The sequence below is a fragment of the Schistocerca nitens genome, chromosome 2, assembly GCF_023898315.1.
Source record: "Schistocerca nitens isolate TAMUIC-IGC-003100 chromosome 2, iqSchNite1.1, whole genome shotgun sequence".
Classification (NCBI taxonomy): Eukaryota; Metazoa; Arthropoda; class Insecta; order Orthoptera; family Acrididae; genus Schistocerca; species Schistocerca nitens.
In genome coordinates, this window is record NC_064615.1 from 852,888,448 (window position 1) to 852,906,528 (window position 18,081).

At 42.5% G+C, this 18,081-nt stretch overlaps 1 protein-coding gene across 1 annotated transcript in view; it reads left to right on the plus strand.

The window, feature by feature from the left end:
* LOC126237117 (NADP-dependent malic enzyme-like) overlaps positions 1 to 18,081 on the plus strand; it is a 142,573-nt gene that overhangs the window by 21,940 nt on the left and 102,552 nt on the right. The window contains exon 2 of the mRNA XM_049946933.1: positions 17,230 to 17,485. Within this exon, the coding sequence (XP_049802890.1) occupies positions 17,230 to 17,485 (256 nt within the window). The remainder of the gene's footprint in view (positions 1 to 17,229; positions 17,486 to 18,081) is intronic.

Below are 18,081 nucleotides of genomic sequence, written 5' to 3' on the forward strand. Positions count from 1 at the left end.
ACGTAAATATGTATCCCTCACTGTTGTAGTTACCAACTATTACCTGCACAGAAAAGTCATTAGCGTTTTCTGTAAAATTCTTGGTGAGCTATTCGGAATTGTGATCACAATTCTTTTCCCGCAAATTAGCAAACGCGTTTTTTACAAGATTAAAATTTCCGTGAGTAATGTTGCTTTTTTTCGTGAAATGCTGGAGAACTATTCAAATTTTGTCAGAGAACTCTAGAACTAAAACATATCTCTCAAAATCTCTGAAAAAAGTGTATATTTCTTGAAACTCGGGTGCCAACTGGTGGCATAATATTCTAATGCCAACATCAGTCCACATAGTTTTGAAGCACGGATATGCCGTAATCGAAGCTAATCCGTTACCTATTGGTCGGCTATCCGAAGATGCGGAGGAAGCTCGGAATAAGGATACCCGCCCTTATCGAGTAGATTTTACACGAAAATATTCCCGTGAGAAAACGATACATGTCGTATTCCATCGGCTTCTGGCATCTTCGAATCCATTCAAGATAAACAGATGCCATCTGAGGTAAAAGATGTGCTTCTCGAACCGTCTCCCAGTGCACAACCCGACAGTGTCCCTTTTGAAAGCAATAATGAGAGAAGCGACGAATTGACAATGATTTCAACTGAAAACGTAAAATATCAAACAAAACGCTTCAATACGGAAATTTCAACTTTTTGTTCGTTATCAGCGACCTCAGTATACTTTGCACCCGACGTTTTGCTCGAATCCTATAAATTAATAATTTTTGATCCTCCAAATTGGATCTGTCATTTTGAGTTTTGTAATTCCAACGTGGGATTCCTAATCAGCGACCTAAAGAATCTATATGAAAAACACAGTTTTCTGGAATTTTATATCCATTTTTCTGTAATATCCAGGTTTTGAAGCTATCTGGCCCACTGTGAGACGGTACAAATTCGTGTTCCAGTAACTGTCTGTATTTGTCTGCTGTGACAAGTCCCTCAATAAAAATGGGTTCAGTAACGCACCAGAGTGACTTTTAGTGTATTAAGTGGAGCAAGAGCTTGAACGTGTAAATTCGCAGTACCACAATGACGCCAGTTGTGTCTGTTGACGTACCCATGGCGACACAAGTGTGCCTCACCACTAAACTTATCTGATCCTTATCGACTGTTCCGTTTTCAAAACCTTCAGTCATCTCATTTGCTAATGAATATCACCGCTTCACATTCATGTGCTTCAAAGGTTGGCACTGTTGAATTTTCTAAGGGAAAAGGTTAAGTATCTCTTTCATTATTCACTGGAGAGATCGTCTTGACACCTTAAGTCGCTAAGCTGCATGTCCTGTTGATGTAATGGACTCCAGAATGAATAGGGTTCTCACTCGTTCCACATTCTCCAGTGTTACAACTGAGGTTGGTCGCAATGAGTGGCCCTTCCTGGAGTAAGGTGTTTTCAAAAGGTTTTATCAAGCTACAGAAAACAGGGGAAACATTGCGCAGAATGAGTATCAGAGGTGCAAATGGTTCAAATGGCTCTGAGCACTATTGGACTTAACTTCTAAGGTCATCATCCCCCTAGAACTTAGAACTACTTAAACCTAACTAACCTAAGGTCATCACACACATCCATGCCCAAGGCAGGATTCGAACCTGCGACCGTAACGGTCGCGCGGTTCAAGACTGTAGCGCCTAGAACCACCAGACCACCCCGGCCGGCAGTATCAGAGGATTTCCAAATTTTGTTATCAGAATTAGACTTCCGTTCTGTACTGTAATCTCACTGAGAAAAGGTCATTCAGGATGGTGCTGTTTTTGGAACAAATGTACTGTTGAATGTATGTCTCATAAGTTATGCCCAGAATTTGCATAAAATGTCTTTCTTTACGATAAACAGTCTTCCGATGATAGTGCTTCCGTTCTGAAACGTGAACTGAGAAATCGTTGATAGTTGCAAGGAGAATCATATACAGTATACGATTAAACCACACTAGGCAAGCGCTTTGTAACACCTATTTTGCACCACCCTGTAGTATTAGTATAGTAGTAATAGTAGTAGTAGTAGTAGTAGCTGTTGTTGCTGCTGTATTGATGTAGTAGTTATATTTCTATTTGTAGTTGTAGTTGTTGTCGATGATGATTCTTGTTGAACCGGACGAAAATACACTCGCCGGTCCAGCAGTGGAGTATTTGGTTTGCTTCGGGAGGAGACCGAGTGGATACTATACCACATAAAATATTAGTTCACTTTATTACAATGTAGATAAGAAGAATTACATTACTTTGTATAATCCTTTTCGACCGGAATGTCACGAGCAATTACAACTGTTTCTGAGCAAACGTATCACTTGATACAGACAAATTACGGTCTCTCAGAGTACACTTAACAATAACTTTCACGTCATTGTCTGCCTCATAAACTGATCACACAGCTAGTCTACTAGAAGACGATGCTGTCGTCTTACGGAATGGGCTAAACGGTAGTGTGCTCAGCCGTGAGCAGAAGATTCATTGCGGTGGCGTAGCGAAACGTTCTGGGCGTTGCTACGCCGTTGTCGCACATTCGTCGATAAGGCTTGCAGCGACTATCCTTTCTTGAGGTTGCGTTGCGAGGTGCCAAACCTTGCTTTGGCAGCTCACTCTTCGGACGACACAACAGTGGTGGTGGTGATGATGACCATAGCGAACGAAAACTTCGTAGTTTCTTATGACATATAAACGATTGTGTACCGGGAGACTAGGTGGGAGAGCTTCGTTTTTGTGCGTTACTACAGTCTGTTCGTAAGGATTGTACTCTTTTCCAATTCTAGTGATGATTTCACGTGCAGCCGCTATAACTGGGCTGAGGTGATGATCGCTGTTGTTCAGGAGGTGGGAGAGCATCTGGACGTTCTTGATCTACCCAAAAAGGTAAAACGAGATAGAATGTGAGAACTGGATAGCACTAGGAAAAAAAAACAAGCTGCTACACGCTATTTGTTTCCCTTACAACGTTTATGGAACAACTTGATTAAAAATGGGTATTAGTTACTAGAAAACGTCAAATTGGTAATGGATGGAAGTGTGAAGGGTAAAAATTGTCGTGAGAGACCAAGATCTGACTATATTAAGCAGATTCAAATGAAAGTAGGTTGCAGGAGTAATGCGGAGACGCATAGGATGGACTAGCGACCACAGCAACAACAAGAAAGCCGCGCGGGATAGCCGAGTGGTCTCGGGCGTCTTGTCACGGTCCACGTGGCTCCCCCCCCCCCCCCCCCCCCCTAAGAGGTTCGAGTCCTCCCACGGGAATGGGTGTGTTTGTTGTCCTTAGCGTAAGTTAAAGTTAGATTAAGTGTGTCACCTTAGGTACCGAAGACCTCAGCAGTTTGGCCCCATTAGACCTTACCACAAATTTCCAACAACAATAAGAAAATTTTTAGATTTTTATTTTGGTTGAGGCCGCAGTCATGGCAAACTTTTTGAATGGTGCCGCTGCCGTTTGACTGTCAAAATTTTTATTTTATTCTTATATGATCCAAAAGCTTTGGCTCCACAGTTGCATCCATATTACTTCACCTCCCAACCATAAGTGGCTTTCTTGGTTAATTGTTTTGGTGTGACGGACTTTTGGGACCATTTACGTACTGCTGTTGCAATTTGTAACGAAACATACTACTTCTCGCCTAAATAGTGCACCATGTTGCACATAATTAATTTTATTACAATGTAGAAACTCCATGTTTGTTTCAAATATATTACGATAAGACGCTTTATGATGTTTACATATGAAATTTAATAGTGAACCTCCATGTCATAAACTGTAAACACTGTTATGTACCACTGTATGCAAACATAACGTATTTATCACGCAAAATAAGCAGTTCAACTACTTGGTTCCCTAAGACACCACAGACTGCGTTGTGCAGGCTGTGAAGTCTCTCAGGTCATATTTGGAAGATCGTTGGATCTATCTCCATATAAGTTGTTGTTCAGACACAATTGCGTGGGTGGCAGTTTCAGATAAGAGCTGTGCAGTAGCATCCAAAAATGAAAGTCTGCAATATATTTAGGCGTTCTGGAGATAATCTCACTTTTAATAATGACAGATCTGGACTATATGACCGGATATGCTTTTCCAAAAACGACTTGAATTTCATACCAGTATGATGTCGTTTGATATGTAAATAAGGTAAAGACTCATGGTATTTACACACACATAAAAAAAAAGTTTTGCATCACCCCGGTTCCCAGAACTCCTGAAGATAGACGTTGACAGTGGATATTGTATCACAGATACAGTCAAAAATGGTTCAAATGGCTCTGAGCACTATGCGACTTAACGTCTGAGGTCATCAGTCACCTATAACTTAGAACTAATTAAGCCTAACTAACCTAAGGACATCACACACATCCATGCTCGAGACAGGATTCTAACCTGCGACCATAGCGGTCGCTCGGCTCCAGACTGTAGCGACTAGAACCGCTCGGCCACCCCGGCCGGCCAGATACAGCCCCTGTGACTGTTCAGAGATGTCACTAAACCCACCCAATGATGTAAACAACCAAACATGAGCAGCGCTTATTAGACGGAGGGGGTGAGACAGCCGATCAGTTCCAGTCATTCCACCAGGAAGGAGATACACGGCTCGTGTTGTCTGTACTGAAACCATGCCTAGACAGCCAAAACCGCGGTTCGATGGCATCCGCATTGTTACTTTGTGCCAGGAAGGGCTCTCAACAAGGGAAGTGCCCAGGCGTCTCGGATTGAACCGAAGGGATGTTTTTCGGACATGGAGGAGATACATAGAGACAGGAACTGTCGATAACATGCCTCGCTCAGACAGCCCAAGGGCTACTACTGCAGTGGATGACCGCTACCTACGGACTATGGCTCAGAGGAACCCTGACAGCAACGCCACCACGTTGAATAATGCTTTTCGTGCAGCAACAAGGATGTCGTGGTACGACTCGAACTGTGCGCAATAGGCTGCATGATGCACAACTTCACTCCCGACGTCCGTGGCGAGGTCCATCTTTGCAACCACGACACCATGCAGCGCGGTACAGATGGGCCCAACAACATGCCGAATGGACCGCTCGGGATTGGCATCACGTTCTCTTCACCGATAAGTGTCGCATATGCCTTCAACCAGACAATCGTCGGAGACGTGTTTGGAGGCAACCCAGTCATTCTGAACGCTTAGACACACTGTTCAGTGAGTGCAGCAAGGTGGAGGTTCCCTGATGTTTTGAGTTGGCATTGTGTGGGGCCGATGTACGCCGCTGGTGGTCATGGAAGGCACCGTAACGGCTGTACGATACATGAATGCCATCCTCCGACCGATAGTGCAACAATATCGGCAGCATATTGGTGAGGCATTCGCCTTCATGGACGACAATTCGCGCCCCCATCGTGCACATCTTGTGAATGACTTTCTTCAGGATAACAACATCGCTCGACTAGAGTGGCCTGCATGTTCTCCAGGTATGAACCCTATCGTACATGGCTGGGACAGATTGAAAAGGGCTGTTTAAGAACGACGTGACCTACCAGCCACTCTGAGGGATCTACGCCGAATCGCCGTTGAGAAGTGGAGACAACGTGGACCAACAATGCCTTGAACTAGTGCATAGTGTGCCACAACGAAAACATGCATGCATCAATGCAAGAGGACTTGCTACTGGGTATTAGAGGTACCGGTGTACAGCAATCTGGATCACCATCTCTGAAGGACTCGCTGTATGGTGGTAAACATGCAATGTGTGGTTTTCATGAGCAAAAAAAAAAAAAAAAGGGTGGAAATGATATTTATGTTGATCTCTATTCCAGTTTTCTGTACAGGTTTCGGAACTCTCGGAACCGAGGTGATGCAAAACTTTTTTTGATGTGTGTACATTATTTTTCATGATTACCGTAATTATTGCTTTTATGATTTATGCTCTTTCGTTTATTCCTGTTTTTGTACTTGTAAATGGCCTAAGGCCGAAACCTAGATCGTATAACAATAAAAGAAAATATCGACATAAAAGTTTTCTGGGTATGGTACCGCGTCATAATGTAAAAAACTACTGCTGCTGGAGAAAAACAAACGTTTCGGCCACGGTTGCAGCGGCCTTCGTTTGGGTCTAGAAGGCCGCTGAAACCGTGGCCGAAACGTTGGTTTTTCTCCAGCAGCAGTAGTTTTTTACATTATGACGCGGTACCATACCCAGAAAACTTTTATGTTGACTGACTCTGGCCGCAGAAGCCTACGCAATTATAAAAGAAAAATTATTATAGTCAGATGGCGACACATAAATTCAAAAAATTTAGGACAGTCTTTTTTTTTTGTAGTAACGCTAGTCCGGTATATTGATGTCCAGCTGACAACTAAGTAGTTTCATTCTGTACACTGACGCCCTGTTGATGATGATACTTTCAGAAATGAAAAAAGTCAATTCGCATGCCATTGTCGACTGAAGACTTCCAATGGCATATTCAGCTGCTATTTCGAATTGGGACCTTCCGTCTGGATGTGCGTTCGTTGTTGCATTTAGAGTGTTGCTGTTTTGACAGATGGACGTTCTGAAAATGTCTAGTATGTATTGGTTCTATTTACCCCGTTATTAACAAGCGTTTCGTTACAGTGTCTTTGTTTTTCGTAAAGTGGAAAGCGAAGGGTCAGGGTGACACCTGGTACCGATATAAACTCTTCTCCTCTTATGAATAAATGAAGAAACTAGGATCAAAATGTCCCGATACTATTCAGAATTTTCTGGAAGATATATTAGTGGAACATTAAATTAACTGTAATCCTTTCAGCGATTTTTGTCGGTATCTGTTTTGTAGTAACTATAGTGATTTTCAGCACCTGCCAACACCGGGTTGATGATGTGTTAGGCGAAAAATTTTGGATGATGTACTCACTACTTGCGCATCGTAACTTTGACTTGTTTGTTAAGGATGAGCAGGAAACAAAGCAAGTTAGAAGGTGAAAAATATACCGGTACATAGTTCCTTTCCTTCAGAGATTCTGTCTATCTCAACACGTTAATCCGGTGAAGAAATCACCATCATTAGCGTATTATGGCTTCAAACCTAAGACGATTCCCACACGGAGCGAAACCCTCATGACGGAACGGAGGCACTGAATTATCGCTTGGAGACTAGAGTCAAAACCAAGCGACGCTTCATACAGCCGATCCTGAACATTTGATGGCTGATGTAGGTTTTACTTTGTTATTCTTTCTTTCTGCTCTTTGTGGTCTCATAGAGTGAAGTATAAAACACTGTGAATGGGATGTTAAAATTGACGACTGTGTTATTGTTAATCGAGAGAAAAAGGCTTCGCTTGGCACCGAGATTTACCCTCTCCCTTCTCTCGTCATCATCATCATCATCATCATCATCGTCGTCGTCATCGTCCTCGTCGTCGTCATTATCACCATCATTAAGAACAAAAACAAAAACATGACACTACACCACACTGCGCACTATACTCGAGACAGTTGCAGTTAACACAATCCGGAATTGCATCAACTCGGTTAACACCTCTGACGCGCAAGCTGCGACAACTGGGACTGTTAATAATACGCGTAAATGAAGCGCGGTCGCGAATGCAGTTTGCAGCACAGTCATTTACTTTGTCTTACGACATCTATAGATAGGTACAAATGGTTTAGGGTAGTGAAATTCACGGCACTGAAGCAATACGTGGTATGTTTATTTATTTCTGCATTTATTTCACCTGGCTAGATCAGCAAACATATTTAATGAGTCAACGTTACAATATGGATAGTACATGAACAGTACATAATGACAATAATAATAGCAGAATATTAGGAAAGGCATGGTGAGGTCGCCGAAAAAGCTGGAACAGAGGTAGCTATTAAAGAAAAGCTTTCCTCCATACGACAGATACCATCCTCCTCATGTAGTACAAAACGAAAATTTCACAATGTTGTGGCTCCGTAGGATAATAACGGATTAAACAATCCGTTGTAATCGGACTTTTGCGTCCATCACTCTGACAGCAACTACAAAAGAGAGTTTTACTGAAGATCTGCAGAATAGCTCGTCGTGCTCTTGGAGAAGTTGGTTAATTTAGAGTTAAATTATTGGTGAAACCATTATCATTATGCAAGTATCATGCACAAATGAGTGGGCCAATAATTAACAATAATACGTAGTAAAAGAAGAAGAAGAATGAGAGTGGTAATAGATATAGTAATAAATACATGTAATTTAAGAAATTTCAGTCTTATTAACATTCATTATGGTAAGGTTAGCGGATGCGAATAAAGGAAGAAAACAGGAATACATAATGATGAGAGACACATAGTAGATGTATTAGAAATCGATAATGAAATCGTGTAATGGGGCAGAAGCTATTAATGTAGCGAGTTTCCACGGTTCACGGAAGTTGGTAAGCCTAGACACTGAATTCCAAATCGATATGCACATCACCCTACCCGGAGCGCTCCGAAGAGCCTCCCAGTCGCGTCGCATGGAAGTTACGACAGCGTAATAAATCTGTTTTAGAGCTAAGGGCGTCTGCGTGCCAGGAATTTTCCGTCCTTCAACAGAGAATGTAAATTTAGCAAGGAGTCGGATTCTCTAAGTGCGCCTAAATCCCTGCTTTATTGTAGTGGCTTCTTTGTATAACGCTCGCGCTTGTGACTGCACAAAACAAGATAAATTTTGTCAATTATACTTATCTCTCGAGCCGAAAGAAACCGTCGAAGCTGTTCACTTGTCTCGAAATTTTGCCGCACGGAGTGGCCGCGTGGTTAGAGGCGTCACGTCACGGACTGCGTGGCCCCTCCCGTCGGAGATTGAGTCCTGCCTCGGGCATGGGTGTGTGTGTTGCTCTTAGCATAAGTTAGTTTAAGTAGTGTGTAAGTCTAGGGACCGATGATCTCAGCAGTTTGGTCCCTTAGGAATTCACACACATTTGAACATTTTCTCGAAATTTTGTTATTTCGAACAGCGAGAGGAGTAACAAAGTTGACTGCTAGAATTCCCTTCAAAGACAAACACTCCCAAGCAATGTCCTTGCAGCTGCCAGGTGTAGAAACATGAAACCAGATATTTGTTGCAATAACTACACGTCTGTTTTTTGAAACTGATAAACAATATTATTTCAAAATAATCTCCAGTGCTATTTATACATTTCTCCCACATCTCCGGCAGGCTATGAATGCCACGCCAAATAAAATAAAAAAATAAACTTCTTTTAAAGCGAACCAGTCAGTGAGCCATTATCGCGCATTTTCATACAAACTGAAGCGTTTTCCAGTGAGATTGTGTTTCAGTGATGCAAAGAGATGATTGTCTGACGGAGGCAAGTCTGGAGAATCAGCCGCACGCCCTAGTATTTCCCAACTGAACGCTTCGATGGTTTACATGACCCATGTTGCTGTGTGTGATGTGGCGTTATCATGGAGCAATACGACTTTGTGTTGACTTTTTCCATATTCCGGTCGTTTTTCACGTAATGCTAGATTTAAATCGATCATTTGCTGTTGGTTTTGATCAGTGTTAACGGTTTCACTAGGTTTTAGCAGCTCATAATAGATGACACCTTCTGATCCCATCAAACACAGAACATTGTCTTCTTTCCAAAGCGATATCGATGGTTTGCCTGAATTCACCCATGATTTACGACGCTTAGTTATGATTCTCAAAATATATCCATTTTTCATCACCTGTCACTATTCGATAGAGAAACGACCTTCTTTTGTATCTGGCGAGCAGCATTTCACAAGTGGCCTTTCGATTTGCTTGCTGTCTTTCATTCAGTTCATGCGGAACCCATTTTTCTCTCTTTCTGCACCTTTCCCATAGCTCCAACCGAAGAGAAACGGATTTCTGCGTCTCATTCAATTGTTGCGCGAGTTCCTGCTGAGTTTGAGTACCACCTTCCTCCAATAATGCCTGCAATTCGTTGTCTTAGAACTTTTTCGGTGGTTTCCCGCGCTCTTCGTTTCTCACGTCAAAATCACCACTTCTCAATTTTTTGAACCACTCGAAACACTGTGTTTTCCCAAGAGCATGTTCTTTGAAAGTTTCGACAAGCATTCGATGGGATTCTGCAGCAGTTTTCTACAAATGATAACAGAAAACCAATGGTGTACGCAAATTCAAATGATAACAGAAAACCAATAGCTGTTCATAAGCACAAAACTCGACATGTTTACGGATTTGAAACAGATACCGATGTGTGGAACTTGGTTTACTGTGTGTTAACATTTGTCGTCAGCCGCTACAGGAAGCAGATGGCGCTGCAGACGTGGTCTCTCGGGCCCCATACTGACGACTAGCACCATCTATAGTGGAAGTCCGGTTTCATACTTCTGCACCTAGTAGACCGCGCGATTATATCAAGTGAGTGACACACCAACCTATAGATTGTTGAGGACAGGTTTTACCCTCGTGAATTGTGGTGGCGAAGGAAGCAGAAATGGTGTCTCTGCATTACAACGTTCTGTATTAAATTCCAAATGCTCCACTAGTCCTCATTTCAGCGTCTACGGCGATTCATTATTGGAAAGAAAGCGAAATATTGCAGTGGTTAAGACAAGAAATGTCATTTCAGTACTCTTCCTCAGTGACATAGGCATAGTATGCTTCGCAGTGACCAACCAGTACAGTCACATATACGACACACTTCACAAGTTTAGACAGAGGCAACGAATATCTCTGGAAATAAAGCAATAACGTTGCAAAGGCAAAAACGAAAGGGGATTACATATTAACTACCCGTCAATGACGGAACAGAGACCTAATGTAACATAGGATGAGCAGTGAAACAATCTGTTTTTATTTTCAAAGCATCTATCACGGCGTTTATGTTACTCGATTCCGGGAACCCATACAAAACCTAAATCTGGAAGGAAGGACATGGATTTAAATTGCTGCCCTCTCAAATGTAAGTCGAATTCCAAGATGTGTGCCACCTCGTTCGGTAATAATACTGGGAGTATACATGGAATTACCCTTCTTTCAATTTGCTCCCAACACCAAATTAAATGAAATAAATTTGTTTCTATCTCAAAAGTAAGATATATGTCAAGTTAAGAGTTCAAAAAAATTATGACGCGAAATCAGAACACTTCAAGGTGAGCTAGTGCGATGACGCGAAGAATGTTTAGTTTGCTCTCAATTTCCATCCGGGTCAGCTTCAACATATCAGGAGGGATGAAACCGATGACTTCCGTAATCCGAATACAGAGTTGTTGAAAGTCTCGTACTGTAGTGGCGAGCACCCTGTCATTCACCTTGCCCCAGAGATAAAAAAATCCAATGGTGTGATGTCAGGAGAACCGGAGGCCAGTTTACGGTTCCATGTCTTCTAATCCAGAGTCCTAGAAATGTTCGATTCAGAGTTTTTCGACCATCCGACCACCAGTGAGGTGGAGCACCAACTCGTTGAAAGCAAAGATTTGGTTGCAGGTCTTCGACTTGGGGAAAGCAAACATTTCCAACATATATAAGTACGTCGTTTCTGTGAAAATCACCTCAGGAAAGAAAAACAATACAGTTATCTTGCCGCACATGAGGCTGCACCAAATGTTTACACTCGGGCGATCTCGCACAATTTCCGTGAAACTGTATGGATTCAGTGAACTCCAGGTGTGAACGTTATGCTTATTCGCAGTTGAGTCATGGAACGTGGCTTCGCCAGGAAGCATTAAACTTGTCAAGGAAGCAGCATTCCGGTCGATTCGGTTAAGCGTTTCACATTCAAATCCATATCTCTGTTGCTTGTCTTCGGGCTTTACGCCCTGCATAATCTGAACCTTGTGTGAACAGAGACGCAACCGCTTTTTGAAGACCTCATGAGTAGCTGCACGTGGTATCTGAAGTTCCTGCGAAGCTTAACAAATTGATTTGCGTGGACGTCGTTGGAAAGCTTGGCGAACATTCTCAACTTGTTCTTCAGAGACACGCTGAACCCCTGCATGCCGCTTCAGACCGCTCTCAGCGTCCAGAAACTGCTTACGTCACGTTTTTATCCTCTTGGCATCTGGTGCTACTTTGCTCCAAACAGCACCAAAATGGTTTGCCATGGATTTAAGCTCTGCGTGCCAAACCACAATGTGTGCCTGCTCTTGAACTAACGCCAGACACTTGGACGGGCAACAATGAAACAATGAACACGCTCCAAACTTTGACAAAAATTGGGCAGCAACTTTGGGTCCTTCTGAAATCAACCGGCAAGTTAGATCTGAAAAAAAAAAAAAAACAAAAAATTGCTATTTTTAAACTACTTCAAAAAATGTGGCATTTCTCTGAAGAAACCCCGTACAATGGTTACTCTCTTTATTCCAGACTTATCGCTTAATCTACAGTATTTCCTAAAGCTGGAAGGACGGGACTTAGTGCTCAACACCCCATTCACATCGAGATTTTCTTATTATCACGCTCGGTATTGAATATTGGTAAATGATACCAATAATTTAACTTTACACGTAGAATAAATTAAGAAAAAGAAAGGTTTAGAGGAAAGATAATTCATTGTGACGTCTAGTGCTTCTGAAGCACTCAAAATTAACAAAAAATTGAATATATAGTTGTAACTTTCCAAAGTTTGTGTAATTCTCCTTTCGACAGAAGAAATACGAAAGAATAAAGGAAAGATTGATACCGAATTTCATATAGTTCAAAAATGCAGAATTATGTTTCTAAGAATACATTACCTGCTCAGTCTTTATCTGGGAGATGTAAAACATTGCCTGTGTTCGACCCTTTCGTTATTCTGTATACGTTCGTGCAGTTTTCAAGAAATATCTTTTGTCAGTATATGTGATTCGTTTTCCTACAAACAAAAGATAACCTTGTTCGCAATCTTGTTTTCTAGACATGTGAGACAGTGCTTTTATTAATTCTTTTTGTTATCATTTGGGTGTTTTTCTCAAAAGTTGTGCTTCCGTGGAAGAAAGTGAGAAGACAAATACTTTGAAATTAGCAACCGCAATGGGGAACTTATCGTAAGAGTCGCTTTTGTTACAAGTTGTACTACATGCTCGTTTAGACAAAATTATGACTTGTAATCGTGTTCCTAATGTCAAAAATATAAAAGAGGAGGCATTCGCGCTACCACAGGTGGCTTCCAGTGGATAGCGTACTATTTACATACCTGAGATAATCCAGTGTGTGTGTGTGTCTGTGTGTGTGTGTGTGTGTGTGTGTTGTATGTCTGATATGTATTACGTTGAACCTGTTATCACGAATACTTTGAACATTGACCAAACAATATTATAACTTGTGACATTTATTAGATTTCAATGTTTGATATCAATAAACATCCACTATCAGAGAAAACGTTTGCGTTTGGCTTGCTTGCTTTTTACATACTTTTAATGCAACTTGTTTTGGTCATTTTCTGTGCTAAATAGAATATTTATTTTACTTTCTTCAAGACATTTTTAGTTTTTTCTCCGTACAGTAAGAGATGTTCGCTTTATCATATACCGGGAGATCAAAAAGTCAGTATAAATTTGAAAACTTAATAAACCCCGAAGTAATGTAGATAGGTAAAAATTGACACACATGCTTGGAATGACATGGGGTTTTATTAGAACTAAAAAAAAAAACACCCCATATTGCTAGACGCGTGAAAGATCTCTTGCGCTCGTCGTTTGGTGATGATCGTGTGCTCAGCCGCCACTTTCGTCATGCTTGGCCTCCCAGGCTCCCAGACGTCAGTCCGTGCGATTATTGGCTTTCGCGTTACCTGAAGTCACAAGTGTACCATGATCGACCGACATCTCTAGCGATGCTGAAAGACAACATCCGACGCCAATGCCTCACCATAGCTCCGGACATGCTTTACAGTACTGTTCACAATATTATTCCTCGACTACAGCTATTGTTGAGGAATGATGGTGGACATATTAAGCATTTCCTGTAAAGAACATCATCTTTGCTTTGTCTTACTTTGTTATGCTAATTGCCGGCCGGGGTACCCGAGCGGTTCTAGGCGCTACAGTCTGGAACCGCGCGACCGCTACAGTCACAGATTCGAATCCTGCGTCGGGCATGGATGTGTGTGATGTCTTTAGGTTAGTTAGGTTTAAGTAGTTCTAAGTTCTAGGGGACTGATGACCACACAAGTTAAGTCCCATAGTGCTCAGAGCCATTTGAACCTTTTTTTGTTTTGCTAATTATTGCTATTCTGATACGATGAAGCGCCATCTGTCGGACATTTTTTGAACGTTTGTATTTTTTTGGTTCTAATAAAACCCCATGTCATTCCAAGCATGTGTGTCAATTTGTACCTCTCTATATACATTATTCCGTGATTTATTCAGTTTTCAAATTTATACTGACTTTTTGATCACCCGGTATTTAATTTATCAACATTTCCTATCCCTCCAAATGGTACATAACAGCTTCTCGTTCATTTTAACAAATGAGTGTCAGCTGTGTACAAGAATAAACCTCAACGGTGAGCTATGTCAACAGATGATGAAATTCTTCAGTTGTAATTTAATACCTGGGCACTGTCTTTGTGCTGGACGACGGGCTAAGTAAGTATATAGAACAAAATATTCTGACCCACCCCCGACCCTCCACCCGTCCTCCACCCGCTGCCTTAGCGAGCCAAGTGGCACTGGACTCGAAGTCTGGAGAAGCAGGATTCAGATCCCCTTTCGGCAATGATGATTTCGGTTTAGAGACCGAGCACAAAGGGGAAAGGAAATCAGATGTACCATTATCAGGGGAACTATCCTGCCATTTACTTTGAGTCAGCGAAACAATGGAAAACTGGAAGGCCAAATTCGAATTTGAACCGTCTCCGTCTTCCTCCCAACTGAATGTCCAGTATCTTATCACTGCGCCACCTTAGTGGAACCGTAATGGAGAGAATATTCTTTGAAAAAGTAAGTGTATAATACATCTGAGGGAAGTAGCTGACTGTTGAAAGGTAGAGAGTAAGAGATGAGAAGGGTTTCAGGTAGGCAGTAAATAGCTGGTTTAGAACCTTCATTTGGACTGGGGCGGGTTGGATAGCTTACAGTTGATGACAGAAATATGTTGTTGTTGTGGTCTTCAGTCCTGAGACTGTTTTGATGCAGCTCTCCATGCTACTCTATCCTGTGCAAGCTGCTTCATCTCCCAGTACGTACTGCAGCCTACATCCTTCTGAATCTGCCTAGTGTATTCATCTCTTGGTCTCCCTGTGGTGTCACTGCTAGACACCACACTTGCTAGGTGGTAACTTAAATCGGCCGCGGTCCTGTAGTACATGTCGGACCCGCGTGTCGCCACTATGTAATCGCAAACCTAGCGCCACCACATGGCAGGTCACAAGACACGGACTTGACCTCGCCCCAGTTGTACGGACGACATAGCTTGCGACAAGACGTATCACGTCTTCCTCTCATTTGCCGAGAGACAGATTAAATAGCCTTCAGCTAGTCCATCGCTACTACCTAGCAAGGCGCCATGTGTATCATTGCTAATTGCTTACTACTATGCAAGAGATGTATTTCAACAAGAACATCATTAAAAGTTAAGTAGATGACAATCTCTCTTCTTTTCTTTATAGTTTTTCATCCAGTCTCCTGTTTCAGAATTTACGCCCGTCTGCGTTAGTTTCGCGTGCACCTAGCCACTCATTGTGTCGAGACCTTAGGGAATCGACACAACATCCCTCTACGTTTTTACCCTCCACGCTGCCCTCCAATACTAAATTGGTGATCCCTCGATGCCTCAGAACATGTCCTACCAACCGATCCCTTCTTCTAGTCAAGTTGTGCCACAAACTCCTCTTCTCCCCAATTCTATTCAATACCTCCTCATTAGTTATGTGATCTACCCATCTAATCTTCAGCATTCTTCTATAGCAACACATTTCGAAATCTTCTATTCTCTTCTTGTTCAAACTACTTACCGTCCATGTTTCACTTCCATACATGGCTACACTCCATACAAATACTTTCAGAAACGACTTCCTGACACTTAAATCTATACTCGATGTTAACAAATTTCTCTTCTTCAGAAACGCTTTCCTTGCCATTGCCATTCTACAGTTTATATCCTCTCTACTTCGACCATCACCAATTATTTTGCTGCACAAATAGAAAAACTCCTTTACTACTTTAAGTGTCTCATTTCCTAATCTAATGCCCTCAGCATCCCCCGATTTAATTCGACTACATCCCACTATCCTCGTTTTGCTTTTGTTGATGTTCATTTTATACCTTCCTTTCACGACACTGTCCATTCCATTCAACTGCTCTTCCAAGTCCTTTACTGTCTCTGACAGAATTACAATGTCATCGGCGAACCTCAAAGTTTTTATTTTTTCTCCATGGATTTTAATACCTACTCCGAAGTTTTTTGTTTCCTTTACTGCTTGCTCAATATACAGATTGAATAACATCGGGGATAGGCTACAACCCTGTCTCACTCCCTTCCCAACCACAGCTTCCCCTTCATGCCCCTCAACTCTTATAACTGCCATCTGGTTTCTGTACAAGTTGTAAATAGCCTGTCGCTCCCTGTATTTTACCCCTGTCATCTTCAGAATTTGAAACAGAGTATTTCAGTCAACATTGTCAAAAGATTTCTCTAAGTCTACAAATGCTAGAAACGTAGGTTTGGCTTTCCTTAATCTTTCTTCTAAGAAGTCGTAGGGTCAGTATTGCCTCACGTGTTCCAACATTTCTACGGAATCCAAACTGATCTACCCCGAGGTCGGCTTCTACCAGTTTTTTCATTCGTCTGTAAAGAATTCGCGTTAGTATTTTGCTGCCGTGACTTATTAAACTGATAGTTCGGTAATTTTCACGTCTGTCAACACCTGCTTTCTTTGGGATTGGACTTATTATATTCTTCTTGAAGTCTGAGGGTATTTCGCAGGTCTCAGGTATATATCAACAATTATTTCATTATCTGGAAGAGGAAAATGGTTAGATTTATCCTGAGAAAGGGTGTGAAGTATTTAATGATAGAAGGAAGGGCGTTCCAGGGAAATATTCGTCTTATTATTGAATACGGTTCATCACAATGCGTGCAGTGCAGTTGCAGATGCTCACAAGTAAGAAGCGCGCAGCCATGAGAGCAGCTGACATCTGAGCTACAAGGACAGGGATCCCCCAACCCGTTGATGTAGGTCGAGATCCACGGCAGCTGACCCAGAGCCAGCTTTGGTAGCGTCTGCCGCTCAGCTGATCGCCTGGCAGTAGCGCCGGTCGCCGCCGCGCGGCGCCACCGCCTCTGCCTCCAAAGCGCACGCTTTGTGTGACGTCACTGACGGCCGCTTTTTCCCCCTCCAACAGGATGAGTTATAATGGCGGTACTGCCGTCGAGAGCGGCCAGCCAGAAGGAAAGGCGTGTTCGTGCAAACGCGGCGACGGCAGCAGCAAGGAGACGTCCACAGCTACGGAGCCGGCAGCAGAAGCAGCAGCATCATCCACCATGTCCGACCTGCACAGGGACAAGATGGGCCAGTGGGCGGCCAACGAGAGCGGCAGCGCCGCTTGCCCCTCGCTCACCAGAGGGCTCGACCATCTGCGAAACCCTCAGCTGAATAAGGTACGTCGCGCAAAAAGTTTTCCCTGCTCAGATGCTAGCCTGCAAGACGAGGGGACATTTAATCTTACAATTGTCGCACTGTAAACAGTAATGAGAACGTGAGACGCATGAATTTGTCGACAGGTTTTGACTGATCATTGACAGAAGTCAAAAATAGTTGACTGACAAACAGTACACCTGCAAAGTAAATAAAATGACGAAAGAAGTACATTGCGATGTCCTGTGTAAGGTAGCCCACTCTCTGACAGGCTTTCCATCGCGTTGACATCGCAGTGAATGCCAACTAACGCCCGGATGGAGTGCTGAAAATGAAACTGTGCTTAGAAATCTACATTGACTAAGATGATACGCCTGTCGCAGGACAACGGACTGAATTTCTCATTCAATTTATGACTCATTTCCCTGTTTCGATTTGCTATTAAAAACCTATGTGCCTACCTTGGAAATGACACATCTTTTAACAGCTGCTCGAATAATTGGAGCTTTTGCAGGATAGCTCTTGCAACCTAACTCGGGAATTTTCTTGGCTTGTTTTGTTCAACTGGAAGCTTCCTGTACCTTTCTCAAGGGTCATCGATATGTGGTGTGTCCAAGAA